Consider the following 20,066-nt stretch of genomic DNA (forward strand, 5'->3'; position numbering starts at 1 on the left):
GGCAAAACAATTTCACTATGAAACCTTGCACTACTTATAAGTAGGCTCCTGCTATCACTAGACTGACAGTAGAGAGCAGACGCCTGCAGCGGCCCAGCATACAGAAGTGGGAGGAGCCTCGTTCTGCAGCTTCTCTCCAGCCTTGGATTACATCAGGGCTGGAGCACAGAGCAGAACGAGTAGTGCTCCACAACATCACCCTACATCCTATGGGAGAAAGGCCCAATGTCTACGGGCGGATTTGAATTGCGGAATTGGCGTGGACAATCCACAGTTCAAGCCACCCATAGGGGAGCATGGGCGTCCGCAACTCAAAGCATGCCGATTTGATTTGTGGACCTTTTGGTCTGGAAAACAAATCGCAGCATGCTCCATTTCAGTGTGATTCTGCCAGGCGGCTTCTGAGCCGTGGCCCGTCCACAAATGAAATCGCGGACGGGTCGTGGGTTCTGCGGAAAAAGCAGATTAAAAAAAAAAAGGAAAATCTGTCCTGCACGTATCCGACAGCGAGACGTACAGATAACTCGGAAAAGGGGGGGTCCGCGCAGACGCCGCCGCCTGCATGCACAGGTAAGCAGGATCAAGGGCCAGATTCCATGCGGGATTCTGTACGCAGAATCTGACCCATCCGTGGACATGAGGCTTAGGGAAGTGTGAGATATACTGCAGGGGATTGTGGGAGAAGAATTATCATAACAAAGAGATACAATGAAGCGTTTTCAAGATTTATTATAAAAAAATCATCACCTTAACAAAATACAAAGTAAAGACTGCAATGGACACGGATCTGCACACGTTACGCCACATGCTCTCCCGTACTCACACGCGTCCTACCTTATTATTAGGTCTTCAAGAAAAGTAGTAGACTAAAAAAAAAAATCCTGACGTATCCTATATACAAATAGACAGATGAACCCATGAAGATGACCTGGAGCCTGATACTGAAGCATTAAGGCAATGATCAGGGTCAGGTGTGCGATATCCCAGAATTCCCTTTAGTCCAGCTAATTATTCTTATAAATATACAGGTTTCTATATTCATCAAACCCCGTTAGAATCTACATATACTGTATCTGCTTAAAACAAAACTCCACTGCAATCCTGAAAAATCAAGTGTGACTGCAGTCCCCGAGTCCAGGAAGCTGAGCTATGAGGAGCTGTTTGCTCATTATTTTTGTCCCTGTACTGTTTAATTAAAGGGGTTGTACCACTACTGAATAACCACCTATCCATAGGATAGGTGATAGAAGTCTGATCACGGGCGTCTCACCCAATAGTGAGGAGGAGATTGAATGGAGTGGTGGTCGCACAGGCACAGCGTCACTCCATTCATTTCAATGGGGCTGACGGAAATAGAGTACAAGCACTCGGCTATCTCCATTCAATCTCTTCCTCTGGCCTCTTTCACACGACTGTATGCATTTTTATGTTTGGCCGCACGAGTTAAAAAATGACTGCTAATGCTTAAATAGAACCAGCCGTCTTCTTTTCCCAGCGTTGGACGCTGCTAAACTCCCTCCTCCTCCCTTTTTTTTTAGCCCCCATAGGAGTCTATAGGAGCTTCCTGCGTATCTCGTCAAAAGATAGGGCAAGACCTATCTTGACTCTATATAGAATCAGTTGCCATTTTTGGTCGCCTATGTGCTATATGTTTTTCCAGGCACAATTTTTTTTTACGTGCCCAAAAATCGCTCATCTGAATGAAAACATTGGAATCCATACTTCAGATGGGCCCGATTTTTGGATGCAGCTACAATAGCTGCGTATATACGGTCATGTGAATAAGGCTTCAGTGTGGGAGGTACGGTGATCCTACCGTGACGAGGAAGGGGAACACGGGACTCCTGTTCCCAGGATTGGTGGGGGTCTTGATGGCGAGACCCCTGTGATCAGATGCGCTCGCGGCTGCTATTAGTTCACACGATTTAACGCTCAGCCGCGCTGTTTTAGCGCAGCTATCTGAGCGCTCAGAGAGGGCTCGTGTGAAAGAGCCCTAAGGAAAGGAGAAAATCAGCAATGACCACAGCATTAGACAGCAAGGGAGCATCTAAAGCAGCGCCAAAGTGACAGCCCCCTAGATCTCATCCTCCTGGACCCCTACAGCACTATGTAGATGTTGACTGCAGTCACAACTGGACGTCCTGCGTTTTGAGTGGAGTTCGGCTTTAAAAAGGGTACTTGAGGGAGGAAAAAAGTTTCGGAGTAGTTTTTAATAATGGAATAACATAAAAAGGCATACTCCCTTCACCCGATCCCCCATACCCTCCTGGTGTTGGTGAGGTCATCGCTGCAGCAAGAAGTGCTGACCACTAGCGAAACGGGAGCAGCCGGGAATCGGATGAGACGAGTATGTCTTTTTCTATGTTATTCCACCACTCTGAAAAATAATTCTCAACCTGAATAAGCCCTTTATAGAGGTTTTTTTTAAAAAAAAACTTTAACTCAGGGTGACTCATCAAAACGTTTGATCAGCGGGATCCGGGTGCTGAGACCCTTACTGAACGCAAGAATGAAAGGACAGCAGCTCTGTACCCCTCCGACTGTTGCTTGCCAGCTCCTCACAGCAGTTGAAGAGGGACACACAGATGGCTACAGACATCTATGCATCTGTCTCCAGCGGTCGAGAGGAGCTGACAAGCAGCGAAAAAAGCCAAAAAGTACACAACATTCGGGAGAGCGCTGTAGCCCCCTCATTTCTGCCATCAGTGAGGGTCTCAGCACTCGGACCTCCACTGATCAAAACTTTTGATGTGCTGCCCTGACAAGTCAAAAGTTTTTAAAAAACTGCAGTTACTCTAACTTATTTATATGTACATACAATGTAACTGAAATAAAACTGACACATATATACAGGAGGAAATTCTACCAGCACATGTAAGACGGACCACACACACTCTATATATACCGAAACCTTCCATGTATACAAGCATCCAAACGTGACAGACTGATCTCTGCTGGAGTCTTGGTTCTAGGTTACCTCTCTACCTTCTCCTTCATATCTGCCCATTAGAAGCCAAACACTTCCCCTACGTGTCACAGAGTTTCATGCCAGGTCTGAGAGTCTCACCTCTGCTGTTGGACGGAAGAACCATTGTGCTGCAGCCACGGCCTAACCTTTCTAATGACCGCAGCGGCAGATAAGGTCAGACATAGGAGTAGGTGCAAATATTTAAAGCAGTTTCCTTTTTTTTTTCCCTTTAGTTATAAAACGGTCAATATATATATAAAAAAAAAAAAAATACAATCCATCTATATTAATAATAGTAGCACAAACCTGCCATTATGTGAGCAGCAGGGCGTGATATAACCCACACACGTGCATTTTCCCGCAGTACCCATCATGGCGCTGGGTCACATCACGCAGCCCTTTGTGTCCCATAACCATGTCCCCACATGACCCGGTACATGCTCTTTCAACCATCTCCATTGTATGAAAACTAGCGAGTCATGTGGTGTTGTGGTGGGAGGGGTCAGGGCTGCGTGATGCTACATAGTTCTATTAACCAGAACCATATTGTGTCTGTGATGAGCCAATAGATGATGTACAGCAAGAAGCATCTTTGGGAAGATGGTGTTCTGTCCACATAAAAGCAGGTTTACAGGCACCATGCATGCAGTTCATTTTATTGAAATGTACCGTATCGTTGGGGGGGGGGGGGGGGGGGCACTTAATTAGAGACCCCCATCTAGTACCATGTTGGACCTCCTTTGGTCTTCAGAACTGCAGCAATTCGTCATAGTATAAAGTCCACTAGGTGTTAAAACAGTTCTGCAAAAATATCGGCCCTTGCGGACAGGAAGCTTCTTGCAGTTACTGCACATTAGATGGAGGTGCTGACATGATCTGACCAGCTGACAGGAAGGGTTCATCGATTTCATGCTGCTTGCGCCAAATTCTCACCCTCCAATCAGCATTATGCAACTGAAATGTGGATCCATCTGACCAGGCGATAATTTTCCGCTGCTTAGTGATCCAAATTTTGCGCTCTTTTGCCCGCTGGAGTCTCGTCTTACTATTTATCTTAATGGCGCTGGAGCAGAAAGTCTGCTTATACCCCACCCGTGCTAAGGAATGGTGAGCGTGCAGTGCCTTTTAACCAGAGTGGTTCTTAACATCCTCCTCTGACCCCTTTCGTCGTGGAATCGTTTCGGTCTACAGGATCTCCCTTCTGCTGGATTTTCCCTCGATCACGCCAATCTCTCTACATGCTCCACACCAGAGGATTGCTGAATTTACCCATCTAATGTGGATTCACACTGAAATTGATCTACAGAAAACTTGTCATGGGATTTTACCTGCACCCCAGGGTCACAGCTTTAATTTCCATACAGGGAATCGCCAGTCATGAAAAGGCCGGGAGTCTAATAAAGAGGCCATTCATTGTATATATTGTGACGAAGTGCTTTCAGCTTCATTATTCCCTTTAGCTTCATGCAGTTAAGCTGAACACAAAATAATACTCTATACCGTAATTAGAAGGAACACTTCAGGCAACACTGATACATTTGTAGGGCCTGACAGAGGGAATATGACCCAAGGATTCAACTCCACCAATGAATGAATCTGTGTCATGCTCCGCCCCCTCTGGCCTTGCATAAACATAACCATGAGTTTTACCTGGAGTGTTCCTTTAAGTAAAAGTTAAAGTAATTACTTCCTCTGACTGTTTGACTGAGGCTTTTATGTAGCTGCAGTTTCATAGCTAAAGATGGTCTGGAGATGCTTGGATATTGATAGAAGGCAGAAGTCTGCAACATGTGGCTCTCCAGCTATTGCATAACTACAACTCCCAGCATGCCATAACAGTTCATGATAAGAGTTGTAGTTGCACAACAGCTGGAGAGAAGGAAGGCTGCAGATATAAAGCCCATCATCCTTTACTATAGTAAGACACACATTATATATTTATCTGACATCGATAATTACTTACACTTCTGCCTATATGTCTCCTTATATACATATACGTGTATGTACAATATAAAAATGCTATTTGCGTGTATGTCCTCCTCAGTCATGTCCATCATCCACTGAGGTTTGGTCCTGTAGATAGAGCGACTGATTCCCACTTGTTGCCCCTTGCTGTGGAGGTGGATTTTGGGGTCTTCGTAGTGAGGGGGGAACCGTGGAGGACTTAATCTGGATGACCCTGGTGTCCATCACCTCGCAATCTATCTGCATCATGGTCTCATATCCCTGGGAGGTGTTATACATGGTGTCTGTGAGGTACAAGGATCAGATAGTCATGAATGAAGCCCTGAGATGACAGCCTCAAGAGCGCAGGGGACATTACTCACCGTTAACAGACATGGCGGGCATCACCAGGGACATCTTAGGACGGGACGTCTTATTGTGACTTATTGCTGGAAGGAGCAGGTGATCCTGAAAGACAGAAGCCGAGGTGAGTAATTGGCACTGGGGTAAGAAAGCAGCTTTGTCCGGTCACAGTATGAATCGAAGCACTGACCCTGCGGAACGACACCACGTAGAACGTATCCTCCCGACGTTCAATGGCATCCATTAGAAAGTGATCACTGGGCTCCTGGGGGCCATACAGCTGCAATGGTGCACTCTGCAATCTGAGGGAGTGATATAAGAGTAAGAGTCACCACAAAAACTTCACAGCTGATATAGAAGGTTTTTTTGAGACAGGAGCAAACAGTGACAAGAGGCAACAGGAGAGAAGTGAACAGACACATGGAGTGTCATATACAGGCTGGAACTAAACGCAGTGTATAGAGTTTACACAGGGCAATAAAGGGGTTTACCACGGATATACTATTGATGACTGATCCTCCAGATCAGTCATCCAATAGTAGATTGGCAAGGGTCTAGAGCAGCAGACACCAGCCAATCAGCTGTCAGCATTGCAATACACAGGAGTTTGAGCAGAAGCAGATGGCTCTAACTCCTATGTATTGGCCTGCGCTTGCCATTGATTTTAATGGGAGTTGCACCTGTAGTTACAAGCACCAGCTACTACGCAGGGGTTGGAGCAATCTGCCTCTGCTCCAACCCGTGAATAGCAGGGCTAACAGCGGATGCCCAATTTACTGATCGGTCGTGGTCCCAAGCGGCAGATCCCTGAAGATTAACTAGTGATGATCTATCCTGAGGGCAAGTCATCAATAAGATTTCTGTTGAAACCCCTTTAACCAGGCTATGTGGGTGGAGGAGATGACATAAGAAGCGTCTCTGAGGACCTGATTACTCGACATCACACGTCGATAAAGCTTTGATAATTTGCCTACGCACATATACTGTCTATATGACGCCTGACTGTATAAGGACAGCTTACGAGGGTAAGCCAGCAGCTGCGATGGCAATAAATAAAAAACGACCCACGTCAATGCATGCGCATTAATATGGAAAATCCATATGTGCTGTGTGGATACATTTTTTACGTCCAGTGTGTACACACACACACACACACACACACACACACACACACACACACACGCCCACACACACACGCCCACACACACACGCCCACACACACACGCCCACACACACACGCCCACACACACACGTCCACACACACACACGTCCACACACACACACGTCCACACACACACACGTCCACACACACGTCCACACACACGTCCACACACACACACGTCCACACACACACACGTCCACACACACACACGTCCACACACACACACGTCCACACACACACACGTCCACACACACACACGTCCACACACACACACGTCCACACACACACGTACACATTCTTTTTCTAGTTTATGTTTTTTTACACGGTTGTTGCCTTGAATAGGCGATTCTGGTCCATGAAAATGCACCAGAATAGGATATGCTGAGACTTTCCCTATGTTTTTTCCTGGGCTACTGAAATAATTTTTGCTGTTTTTTTTATGACATATAGGGCTGTTTTTTTAACCTTTTCTAATCCACTGTCTGATGTCTTCCTACATTCTGATTGAAGCTTGTACAGCTTCAATGTCAGAAGACGTCCGACAGGGTATTCTTACCGTCTATTGCCAGCCACTTCGCTGTTGGAGCTTCTCTGGCGCGCGCACACTCACTGGCTTTAGCCAGCAGATGGCACCGTTGTATAACAGCAAACAGAGAAAGCCTTTTAGAAAACCCTGAATCCAAAATTGGATTGGAAAGGGTTAATACCTTTTTTCACATACAAAAGAAGAAAATTTATTTTGGTAATGTGGTTTAAAAAAAAAAAAGTATACTTCTTTACTCTTAAAATGTAGTTGTTTTGATATATAATTAATGTAGTTTCGGATTACAAGACAGCTAGGGCGACAGTTTAAATTGGCGTGGGCAGTGGGGTTTTCATTTCATTAAAATAGATTTGTTTTTTATTCTATTAATTTTGTACTTACTTTTGTAGATTTGTTTTAACCTATATGTTTCTCATGACATCCTATAAGACCCCTGGGGGACATTCACAATGTGCTTTTTTTCCCTTTTTTAAAATTATTTTGCAGTTTTACACTGTAGCTGCGGCACCCATGGGAGCCCCAGGTACAGGGGTAAATATATGGTGACAGTAGTCACTGTCAAAGCTGATCGGGGTCTGCTCATACCCATCAGCAATGCTGTGCGGAGGATCGCCAGTGATCATGTGATCACTAGGTCCAATATAGGGAACAGCACTACCGCTTTCTCTATTTACTATAGAGCTCATTGCACACTATGTAGCCTGCAGAAGAGAAGACAGAAGCAGCTATAAACCACTTCTGTATTTTCCTTGGGATCCCTCACTGCCTGACAGCTGGACACCAGACATGCTGCTGATAGATTGCAGGGGCTTTAAGCCCACGCTGTACATTTACAATGATGTGGGTTTAAAGCGCAGGACAAAGCGCCAAACATGTATGGCACTTGGTAATAAATAAAAAAAAAATAGCTTTGAGCCTCTTTGTATTGCAATGGTCCCACATAGAGGCATGTAGTGGATAACAGAGTTTCTTGCTATCTGGACTCCCAGCAATCAGCTGTAATTTCCAGAAGAACAATTCGTATGCTTATATACATTGCTGCGATCTGTAATAACCGCATGCAGTTTACTGCTAACTGCCGTGTTCCACTTTTATGTGCAAATTTAAAACCATAGTAATTAGTGCAAACGCCTATCACTCCTGTCCAGCTTATCAAGGCTTATCTGCAATATGTACAGGCACCAATAAATGAGTATTCCCATCTCAGACAATTCCAGCATATACACAGGACCAGTATACAAGCCTCGATTTTGCACCTATCTTGAAAACTTCTACCCCAATACCACCACCATCAAGACCCCATCCTGGCTCACTTCCACGATTTCTGTAATAGCAGCCATGGGTGGCATACAGATAAGTATTCGCCATCTCAACCATGACTGGCTGAGATGGGAATAACCCTTTAAGCAAATGTTTTTTGTCAAAAGAACTGAGACATTACATGGCGTTCACTGAAATCAATGGGATGTCCTTGTAAGCCATGAATATGCCAGGTGCTCCAGAGAGAGATAGAGATGCTGTTCGGAGTCACTTTCTGCTCTGGCCAATATATGAGGGTGTTAAATGCAAGAATAATGTTAATTAACGGAGAAGGCTCCTTTAAAGGAGATAGAAAGATATGCTGTATATTAAGACATAGGGTGTAACACGGAATACACAGCCAGACGGGCGTGACGGCAACAGACAGAGCGATAGAAGCAGGAGAGGAGTGTGTATGATGGACAGAAAAGGACAACACAGGGATAGAGGGGCTGATACTATCCAAATGGTGTCGAAGACATAATTCAATGATGTGTATAATACTAATGCCAAAAGTGAATTCAGTAGTGATAAGGAAACACAGTGACAGATGAAGAAGGCAGTCAGGAAAGAGCTGTGGAGAACCTGTGCGACTGGAGTCTGGATGTATGAGCCGGCACCAGATCTGCGAACGCCATGCTGTTCCGGATCAACGGCTTCTGGAAGAGAAGACAATGGCTAAATGGATGCTACAACGGCAAATGACTGTATACAATAAGCTATATCTGAATAGCGCCAACATAATATTCAGCACTGGAGGCATACACATTAGGCTGTAGTCATAAGAATCTGTCAAAAATGGCGAGGCCAGACGACTTTCTAATCTGTATGGAAGTGGCTCAACTTTCCCCCAACAGATGATTTTGGGGATAAGAAAGATCAGGGATGATGAATTTCAGTGGTCAAATCTCTTGTTCACCAGGAGATAATACTCCACCGGAGCGGTCTGGCTGCAACATGCCTTCATAAACCGTATAAACGCTCGGCCAGCAGTTGATGAAGGTGTATAATGAGGGGGGAAGGGGGGGGGGGGCGCTTTATACTTCGGGAAGAAACATACAAGTATAACAACAATGACTGTCCTATTGCTGTAACACATTCGCTGTAACACATTCAGCAAAGGTGCTCACATACGCACCTTTGTTTTCCGCAGTTTCTTCGTGACCTGCTTTCCAGTCTTCCTCTCATTCTGATGCCGGCGAACCCACAGACTGAGCTCATCCGCTAATCTGTTTGTAAGGAGGAAAGCATGAAGGGAATGAGGTTATGGAAACCATCTGGTACAATTCACATCAAATAACCATACCGTAAAAATGAGGCGACGACCAAAAAATGCAGAGAACAATGGAGGTCTAGACGGGTGGAGCTCTCAGAGAAATAAGGCAGTAGGCCAAGGTTGGCCTTCTCAAAGCAAACAGGGTCAACAGACATGGGGTGGTCCTCTGCGAGAAGAAGGGCAGTAGACCAGGGGTGGTCCTCTGCGGGAAGAGGGGCAGTAGACCAGGGGTGGTCCTCTGCGGGAAGAGGGGCAGTAGACCAGGGGTGGTCCTCTGCGGGAAGAGGGGCAGTAGACCAGGGGTGGTCCTCTGCGGGAAGAGGGGCAGTAGACCAGGGGTGGTCCTCTGCGGGAAGAGGGGCAGTAGACCAGGGGTGGTCCTCTGCGGGAAGAGGGGCAGTAGACCAGGGGTGGTCCTCTGCGGGAAGAGGGGCAGTAGACCAGGGGTGGTCCTCTGCGGGAAGAGGGGCAGTAGACCAGGGGTGGTCCTCTGCGGGAAGAGGGGCAGTAGACCAGGGGTGGTCCTCTGTGGGAAGAGGGGCAGTAGACCAGGGGTGGTCCCCCCAAATGCTGTGTTTACACGTAAAGATAAATTGAAGGAAAGCAAGTGACGAGAGTATATAACGACTTTTACACATGCCAATAATCATACATTCATTTTTGAGATTGCTTATCGGATCGTTCGTCTGCCTCAGAGGGCTTATCCTTCACTCTACACTCATCTTCCAACAATTTAACGATTTTCTATTTATACTGCTTGATTTTCTGCCAAGCAACAATACATTTTATGTCAGTATAAAAGATGCAATCAACGACAAAGAAGCAAATTCTCATTCGTTGTTTGCTTGCTGGACGCGTTCCCACTACACGATTATTGTTGGTATTCGCAGTAATAATTAAAGGGACTCTGATTTGGGAACAAAATTCTGTCCCAAGACCAAAGGGTAGAGGTGGTATATTGCCTGCACGAGCTCCTGTGTCTCTCGGTTTATGCCAGTTCCAGGTCTTTTTCTGGTGGGCAACTGGCCGCTGCCATTTTCAAACTAGACTCTGCACTACTCTATAATTGGCCAGCGCTGATAATGTGAGCAGTGCTGGCCAATCAGACAATAGTACATTATAGCTATTAAATCAAAGTAATAGAACACTAGCAATGCACTACGGGTTATTAGATAGTCTAAAGTCTTGGCCATCCGAACACAGGACCGAAAGTAGCCCATTGAAGAGGTGGACAAGATCAAGTGCAGGTAATATACCACCTCCATCATCCGGTCCCAGGACAGAATTCTGTTCGGAAACCAAAGGATCGCTTTAACCCTTAAGGGATCTTTTTTTTCATTTTGGGCTTTTCCTCACCACTTAAAAAAACAAGGCCTCAGACAGCTACGTTGATGGATAAATAAAAGAATTATGATTTTTTTTTTTGGTCTGGCGAGTTGTATTTTTCAATGGTGCTATGTAATGTACCATATAATGTGCTAAAAAACTTTTGAAACATTACAAGCGAAGTAAACTGGGGGAATAAAAAAGCGCAATTCCACCACCTTTGGGGTGAAGGTCTTGTTCTGACAGAAAAAAAATGACAGGATAACTATGAGATGGGTCAGTACAATTACTACGATACCAAATTTGTATGTTTTTTTTTGCTGTACTACTTTTAAAAAAAATTCTGATTGACAGTCTTTGTATTTTCCATTGACATAGCTGTGTGAGGGCTCGTTTGTTGTGGAACGTCCTGTAGTTTTGGAGTACATGACTTTTTGATTGCCTTTATTACATTTTTTTCTTGGAGACAGGGTGACGTTGTGTATTTTTTTTCCTGACAATGTTCCCTGTGCCGGTTAAATAATGCATCACTTTGATAGATCAGACTTTTATGGACGCAGCGATACCAAATATGTTTTTGCTTTTAATTTAGAGAATGTTATTATAAATATGGCAAAATGGATTTTTTAAAGACTTTTATTATGTTGTAATTTTTTTTTCAATAGTCAAATAAAACATTTTTTTTCTTTTTATCCCTATAGGGTTTGATCGCTCCTGCAGTGTGATCTAATACCGTAGTATTACACTATACCGCAATCTATCAAGCCGTGCCACAGGCAATTCTTGATAAACAATCTGCAATGGTAACCCTGGGGGCTTTCAGAAGGCCCCTAGCTGCGATTGGAACCAAACAGCACACCGCAATGAAATTGCGGGGGCCATTCAGGACCCCCTAACTCTGATCTGGACATTTAAAGGGTTAAAAGCCGCAATCAATGGGAGTGCTGATCACAGCTGTTAGAGGCGAGTGTCAGCTGTAAGAAACAGTTGGTACCTGCATTGTATGGAGCTGTTTTGGCTCCCGACCACTCCATATAAACCTTGAACATGCATGACGTAACTGGACCATAAAAAAGGGGGAGCAATAGATGGACAGGTGGTCCTCTCAGTGCCAATATTTACTGGTCACGGTTATTTGGTGCATTTGCCATGTCCTAATGTCTGTTCATTCCCTATTAGAAAGAAAAATGGAGTTCTTTCAGGGTAGGCATATGGTGTTCTCTAGGTGGTTGCTGGTCCAGGCACGGATTCTGACTACAAACCCCAAATTAGCATTAGAGACATCCAGAGCTGTACCCTCCCATATGGTACATGTCTGCCAGCATTTATCAGAATGAGAGTGCTGCTCAGGAAACCTTTCCCATAATGCTGACACTTCAGTGCCATAAAGGCAAATGCTGGTATATAGGGAGCATTAGCCACTGCGTCCTCTGCAGCCCCCCGATGGGTGCAAGCACAACATAAAGCATCAGGTCACTGAAGGAGAGGTGTACAGAGAGGTTACCAGAGATGTGATATAAGGTTTCTCAGCTGAGGCACAGGGCACCTACCGAAGGGACTCTGTGCGGTTGAAATGTCTGCACTCAGAGGCGTGGAAGAGCTGGTCCAGGTCGCGAACCATTAAGTGCTTCATGTTTGCAAGCGACCCAGTTGAGTTACTGAAAAAAAAAACAGCCAAAAATACCTATAACTATACATAAAGATATTCTGTAGAGTTCAACAGTTAAAGGGGATGTACAGATCAGAAAAACACAGCTGCTTTGTTCTAGAAACGGCGCCACACCTGTCCACAGGTTGTGTCAGGAATTAAAGCTCGATTCCATTGAAGTGAATGGGGCTGGTGTGGCGCTGTTACATCATGGATAAGCACTTTATGGCAAGTCGCTGAGGTATGCAGCAATCTGTGATAGATGAAGGCCCAAAGATCATGAGAACAAATGGGCTACAGAGCTTACTTCTGATGATTATCACACATAGCGCTACTTTCATTTGTATGTCATGTTCGGTACTGCAGCTCGGGCACATGCAAGTGAATAACTGGGGCAGAGTGTGCTAGAGATAAAAGTGAGGCCTATCCTTAGGGAATCTAACGCCAAGCACCCCCGCAGATTACTAAATGGAAAGGGCCGTAGCACTCCAACAAGTACAACGTCCCCATTAATTATGTACTAGGCACAGCGCAATACATTTCCACGTGGATGTACTGCGGATTATCCGCAACCCCACCTCCCAGCTTTTTCCCCACCTTCAGAATTGAATTTAACCTTCAGATCCGCAGTGCATCCGCAAATGTATTTGTGGATGCACTGCGGATTGTAAGCTCCCATAAAGATGAATGGAGCTGATCCACGGTAAAATGGAGCATGCTGCGATTTATTATCGGCACGTGGCATCCGCAAATCGAATAAAGACAAAAATACGCAGGTGTTAATGAAGTACGGACGCCCAATGCTTCCCTATCAGCGGCTTGATTTGCGGATCTCCCGTGTGAGTGCCATGCACGAATTCCGCAAATCAAGTCCGCCTGTGGACATTGGGCGTTAAGATTTTTCGGTCCCTGGTCAAAATGCTGTATGAACAATACCCTAACGCAAATTCCATGCTTAAAGCCAGGTGTTTGCAAAAACGCTGCGTTTACTGCAGTTTCAGCAGGACTGGTATGTGTTATGCCAGTGTTTTGGCTGCGTTTTCAGCAAAACCGAAAACGCAGCCAAGGATGCTGAAAAAAAAAAAAAAAAAAAAAAAACACGAAAAAAAACAATACTCACCTAGCGGGTGCCATTGGGATCCATGCCGCTGTTCTCCGCAGGTCCGGGCTGGCTGCAGGGCACTTATCAAGCTGACAGAGGATCTTTTGCTAGTTATGGGGTTTGAAGACCCTGCCTCCAGCAAGAGATTGCTCTGATTGGCTGAGTTGCCTTAGTGACAGCCGGCTCAGCCAATCACAACCAGCGCTGGATGCACCAATCACAGCCACTCTCTCGCTGGGAGGTGGGGATTTCAATCCCCGTTACTAGCAATACCAGAAAGTCAAGAAAATAGTAGAGAGCGCCACAGGTAGGTATAATCCAAGACTAAAAGGATATGCGTTACTAGCAATAGATGCTTTGCTGGCTTGACAAGTGCCCGGCAGCCGGCCTGGAACCCCAACTGCACCTGCTAAGTGGGTATGTATTTTTTTCCGCCTCAGGTAATGTAGCTAGGGCATTTAGCGCAGCCCATTCATTTCAATGGGCAACGCAGACCCGAAAACAGCCAAAAATAGAGCATGCATCATTGTCAGAGTGCAGCCTTCAAGATGCTGTGCTTTGATGCTTGTGTTAGCAGCCCCATTGAAATGAATCGGAGCCTTGTACAGTGTTTAGCACGGCGCTGAAAAAGCAGCGTTAAACGCTGTCCAAAACCATCTGTGTGAGGGAAGCCTAAGATCTGCCATGGGAACATAATGTTCTGTGTATGAACATCCTTTTAGGGTGTGTTTAGATGTAGCAGATTTGCTGAGAATTTTCTGCAACAGAAAATCCACAATAAATCAACAGTGGAAAATGCGGACCAACGGGTGTGAAATTTGATGGTTTTTCGAGGGGAATACTATTGATGACCTATCATCAGGATAGGTCATCAACAGTTGATCGTCTGGAGTCCATCACTTGGGACCCCAGACAGCATGCGCCCGCTCAGCTGATCCATCAGTGCCGCAAATACACAGAGGTCGTAGCAGAAGCCTCCGCACCGAACTGTGTATTTGCGGCTCTGACAGCATGCACCCCCTCAGCTGATCTGTCAGGGTCCCAAGCAAAGGACCCCGGACAATCAACTCTTGATAAACTATCCTGATGATAGTCATCAATAGTGTTTCCCTGGAAAACCACTTTAAAGTTTTTATCTTTTTCAAGTGGCCACTATTGGTTCTTACCTGAAAGAGCTTTTGCGTTTGGTCAGATGTGGTGCATAGAAAGTTGGTCCCGGAGGCTCGGGCGAATCGCTTTTATTATTGAAAGTAAGGAGGCGGCGATTACTGTATGAAACCTCTGGACTCTTCATTGGCTCCTCCTGTATATTGTTCTGAATCACACTGGACACAAAAGACAACATCTCAAAAGGTCCTTTCAGTTATAAAGTAAATTTCTAACAACCAGAAGTAAAATAGTCTAAAAAGTGACAATAAAGCAGGGACTGGATGTTTAAAGGGGATTCCAGGACTAGGGTATAGATAACCTACCCTCATGATAGGTCATTAATATCAGATTAATGGGAACCTGCTGCCTGAGATTTCAATTGTTCAACTGTTGTATTCCAGGCACAGTGCCACACATTTTATAGTGGTAGTGCCTGGTATAGCAGCTCAATCCCATTCACTGGTTCAGAGCTACACATAGGTCACAAGACATCATACGCCAAAGAAGAGGCTGCAGCATTTATCTGAGTGCCATGGTCTCTTAAAACAGTTGATCGTGGGGACACTGGAGCCCCCTGAAGATAGGCTATCCATATCCTAGTCCGAGAAACCCCTTTAAGATGCTTATATTCTATCCAGCCTGTCTTATTTTTCTGGACTCCTGAAATTTGTCTTTGCAGATATTAATAAATTCCAACCATGCAGCATCGTGCTTAGTCTCCTGGATACCAGAGTATTGGTATCCTGTTACCATACATGTTGATGGCTTCCAAGGAGGCTGTGACTCCAGCCTGGCCCAATAAACATGCCCTATCTTTAAAAAAAAACAAAAAACTGTGAGGATACAAAACTGTAAAGGATATGCTGCCAACTCCCCCATGTATTGTGAAGAGACAGCTTGGTCAGGGCTTGCTACTAATGCTCACCTTGTAGGTCCATAATTGAACGCAATGAAGAGTAGAACAACCATGGCGCAGACGACCTTCCGGTTGCTGGTGGAGCTGCGGAGCGATGCATTCTGTAATAAATTGTAAAGAATGATAGTGAGAAAAGACTTAGACTAAATGGCCACTCTAGTAGAGACCTCCATCTAGTAGCGCATTGGAATCTTTTGGCCTAAGAACCGCAGCAATTCATTATGGCATACATTTTTACTAGGTGATGAAATCGCTCTGCAGGAATATCGGCCCATGTGGACAAGAAGCTTCTTGTAGTTGTTGCAGATTAGATGGAGCTGCTGACATGTTCTGACCAGCTGACACGAAGGGGTCAACAATCGGCATCCTCCCATCAGCATTGTGCAAAAGAAATCTGGATTCATCGGACCATGTTTTTCTACTAGTACAATTCTTGCGCACTTTTAAACACTGGAGTCTCATCTCGGTTTCTCTTAATGCCCATTTACATGGGATGAACTGTTGGGCATACAATGCCCAACATTGCATCTCAGTGAGGCTCGCTCCTGTGCTGTTACACAAGAGTGAGTATCGCTGAAAGTGCTGCCAGCATGAAGGCGGGTGGTTGGAGGAGCGTTCTCACCCCGCCCCACCTCCATTCACCTTAAGCAGACAGTCGTTCAGAACTGTACGACTGCTGTTTACACTGAACAGCTAGTTTTTCAGGTTTCTGCATGCAGAAAGTGAACGACTCTGGTCCAGTCGTTCAATCTCTGCATGCATTTACATGGGGCGACTATCATTCAGATATCTGCACTCCTGCAGGTATTTGAACAACTCTGAACGCTAATCGTCCCGTGTGAAAGGGCCTTTAGACACAATCGTGCTGGAAATGGTCATCTGCTGTTATAGCCCATGTGTGCTAAGGAAAGGATGAGTCGTGCATTCAGACACATTAGTTGGAGCACCAGCGTGGTCTTCAGCTGCAGATTGTGTAGTGTCGGTTCTCCGGATATCCTCCTCCGACTTCTATTGCCATTGAGTTGTTTCCACCCACAGCATTCCCTTTCGCTGAATGTTTTCCTTGATCACACCATTCTCAGTAAACTCTTGATATCACTGCATGAGAAAACCCCACAAGGTTAGCAGAGAAATCCTAGTCTAGCGCCGATAGCCAGGCCTCATTGGATGTCGCTCTGATCGCTGGATTTTACCATATGATCCACGGCAAACTTATCACGTGATTTTATGCTGCACCAATGATGAAAGGGACTGGGTTTCTAATAAACTGGCCATTCCATGAATTTAATAACAGAGGCAATACTCCCCCCCCCCCCCCCATCTGTTTTTATGGACTCACCTCTCTCATTAGATGCTGCACGGTTTCTCTTAGCTCTCTGTTCTCTCGACGAGAAATCTCCAGCTGCCTTTCTGTCTCCTGCAGTCTCGCCTCCAGCCCCTGGACGTATTCCTTCTTCTTCCTCCGTGACTGGCATGCAGATTCTCGGTTTTTGATCATGCGTTGCTGTCGCTTTAAAAGTTTTGGCTATTTAAAAAAAAAAAAAAAGATTTTGCAATATATGTCATAAGTAGCCCAATATTGCAAAGGAAATATGTATATGGGAAAACTTATAAAAACTAGTCCAAAAAAAAAAAGAGTGAAGCAGTCATCTATAGGAACCAGTCAGATCCCGATGCTGTAGCCTGCTGGAAGCTGTATGCATCTGTTTGTGATGGGCTCCCCCTAGTGGTGTCTGTAACTAGATGTGATTGTATAATGCAATTCTATGGCTATGTAATAGGGAGCAAGAGATATGAACCTTTGAATCAGGAAAAGCAACGGAGTGTAAATCCTCATAAGGGAGCAAATAAAAAATTACTGAGTCCAGACTGAGGGGGGAAAAAAAAAAAACGGAGATTAACAATTTCCACTCAGTAAGCAGACTTACATCCACCTCTGTCGGGCTGCTTTTGCCAGTAGTTGGGGCAGGCACAATGGTCTTGGCTTCATGTTTAACAGGGGATGTCACGGTTCCTCCACTCTGCACTGAGAGGAGCTGAGAGACCATCATGGGCGGTGAGGCTGAAGAAGCAATGAAGAAGATAGTTACAGGTGGATAGACAATATAATATAAAAGGAGCCTTTAAAGGGGGTTATCCCACTTCTAGCAGTCTTGATACAGGAAGTAGGAACTTCTGTACATTGTGCAGTGGCCAGGTTGGTACTGCAACCCAAGTCCCATTCACTTCAATAGGAATCAGCCAGCAGTACCAACCCGAGCCACTGCACAATGTACGTAGCTGTCTGCTTTCAGCAGCCAGAAGAAAGACATCCCCTTTAATGACCTACCATAAGCATTGCATCCTCCCGTCAACCAGCTGATATGAAGGCGCGCAGATCCATCCACTGTGGCCCGGCATAGTAATGCAGCTCTCTCATTGAGGTGAATGGAAGAGCTACAATACCATTCTGGGGCACAGCACAGTGGATGGAGTTGTGCCGCTTCCACCACAGCTTTGACAGAGCTACCGGATCGGATATTGATGATGATCATTATAATAAAACCCCTTTAGGACAATTATTGGGTTAAGCAAGCACTCTTCACAGGGTACTGGTCTGCTTGCAGCAGGGCATGCTTTCCCCCCCCCCCCCCCTTTCTGCAGAGCTGCGTTCATAATTCTGCCGGTTGTCCTTGGAAATAGATGGCGGCTAAATTACCCCATACCCGCTAGATAGGCGACAGCTTAACTCTAGCTATATAACCATCATCAGAGCTCCCACAATGCACTGCTCTCTGGTAACAGATGTTTGACCAATAGCTGAGACCCATCTGTCCAGGTTAGAGCTCTGCCACCAGCGACTCCAGAACGACATACACACAGCGCAGCGCATCATATAGAAGAACAGGAACCCGAAACACAACAGACTAGAAATAAAAGTATTCCAGTCGTCCTCTTAAGTCCAATTGTGTAGAATTCTATTCATTCAGTTCTTAGTTGTCTGATTCTGGGAAAGGTGGGTGACAACCAGCATGGCTGCCACTGCAGGTCCTACAAGGCGTCACTCTTAACTATACGTGGATAAGTCCCACCCGGCTCCACTGAGGCCTGTAGGACCAATCTGTTTTCACATCGCTGCGAAGCTCTTTTCTCGTAAAAAAGCCTCCATAACTTCTGTGAAGTAGCGATCCTCCGGTGCGGCTTTCAGGCGTGTTACAGGATCGGCAAGTGCTTTCCATTGCAGTCTGCTCCTCTATACACCACCACAAAGGAGAGCTGTCGGCTCTCCCGCGTATCTCCTGGCATCTGTGTATTCTCCATGAAATAACAGCAGTACGTTTTTCTGTTTTTAGATTGCTGCATTGTGCCATTCCTCAATTATTCCTCCTGGAAACGCACATATAAATTGACAAATGGGCATTACCATTCTCCTTGTCCATAGGGTGTGTCCCTACACAGAAGGCAGTTAGTGTAGAGTATCAGACTATGTTGGGATATGACGCAACGATTCATTGACCCAGCTGTCCACACACTTCCAGGAAGAATTAGTGAGGAATGGCACAATGTAGCATTCTAAGAAGAGAGCCTCCAGTACCGTTATGGAAAATACAAATATTTACTAAAGCAAAACAAGTCAGAGATGACTGAACTGAAATAGGAACACATCGAACTTATGAATTATGCTACGCAGGTGATGAGTCTGGAAGCAGAGAGTGAGGATATGATGCAAGCCTCGAAAGTTATTAAGGGATTAAAGAAACCAGAGGAGGGGAGCATATTTGGGAGGCGAGTCAGAACACCGGGTCGGGTTATCTACTTGTTAGGGGCAGGAAGCAATAGGAAATCGGAGCGTCTAAGTCACAGGAGAGGCGCAGGAGAGCGGCGGGAGGGGCGGGCAGCAAGTAAGGCCAAATGATTCTAATCAGGCGCTAAATTAACAAGCCACGTAATAAGCAGGACCATCTGTGTACACAGCACAGCGGACTGTGTGCCCTCGCAGCGGACAACGAGAGGCCGCACATAATGAAACACTTGTAGGAGATTAGACGGAAATCTGCGGCTATTTATAATATAAACAGAAACTAATGCAAAACAGCGCTTTCCAGCAGCGAGTCTACAGGCGTGGGCTGATAGGGATATACTGCTCACCTGCAAGAGATAGAAAACCAGAGGACCGGGTCACCGCGCTCTGATCCACCTGACGGGTAACACAGGGACTGGCCGCCAACCTCTTAGAAACTCTTAAAGACGACCCGTTATCTCTCCAGCTTCAGTAAATATTTGACGACCCCCCCCCCCATCCCCATCCAAAAGAAAAAGACCACGGGAATCTTTTCTTAGAGCTCTAGGATGTCCCATTCCTCCGTTACTCCTCCTGGAAATGCATGAA

At 45.5% G+C, this 20,066-nt stretch overlaps 1 protein-coding gene across 1 annotated transcript in view; it reads right to left on the bottom strand.

Annotated features, from left to right (window-relative positions):
• Window positions 1-704: 704 nt before the first annotated feature.
• Window positions 705-20,066, bottom strand: part of ATF6B (activating transcription factor 6 beta) — a 44,486-nt gene continuing 25,124 nt past the window's right edge. Inside the window, exons 8-17 of the mRNA XM_066581052.1 lie at window positions 17,626-17,759; window positions 17,037-17,222; window positions 15,707-15,798; window positions 14,799-14,957; window positions 12,433-12,540; window positions 9,419-9,509; window positions 8,866-8,939; window positions 5,466-5,577; window positions 5,296-5,380; window positions 705-5,217 (exon numbers count right to left, since the gene is read on the bottom strand). Of these exons, the coding sequence (XP_066437149.1) occupies window positions 5,009-5,217; window positions 5,296-5,380; window positions 5,466-5,577; window positions 8,866-8,939; window positions 9,419-9,509; window positions 12,433-12,540; window positions 14,799-14,957; window positions 15,707-15,798; window positions 17,037-17,222; window positions 17,626-17,759 (1,250 nt within the window). The 3' untranslated portion in view covers window positions 705-5,008. The remainder of the gene's footprint in view (window positions 5,218-5,295; window positions 5,381-5,465; window positions 5,578-8,865; window positions 8,940-9,418; window positions 9,510-12,432; window positions 12,541-14,798; window positions 14,958-15,706; window positions 15,799-17,036; window positions 17,223-17,625; window positions 17,760-20,066) is intronic.

This window comes from Eleutherodactylus coqui, chromosome 10, assembly GCF_035609145.1.
Source record: "Eleutherodactylus coqui strain aEleCoq1 chromosome 10, aEleCoq1.hap1, whole genome shotgun sequence".
Lineage (NCBI taxonomy): Eukaryota > Metazoa > Chordata > Amphibia > Anura > Eleutherodactylidae > Eleutherodactylus > Eleutherodactylus coqui.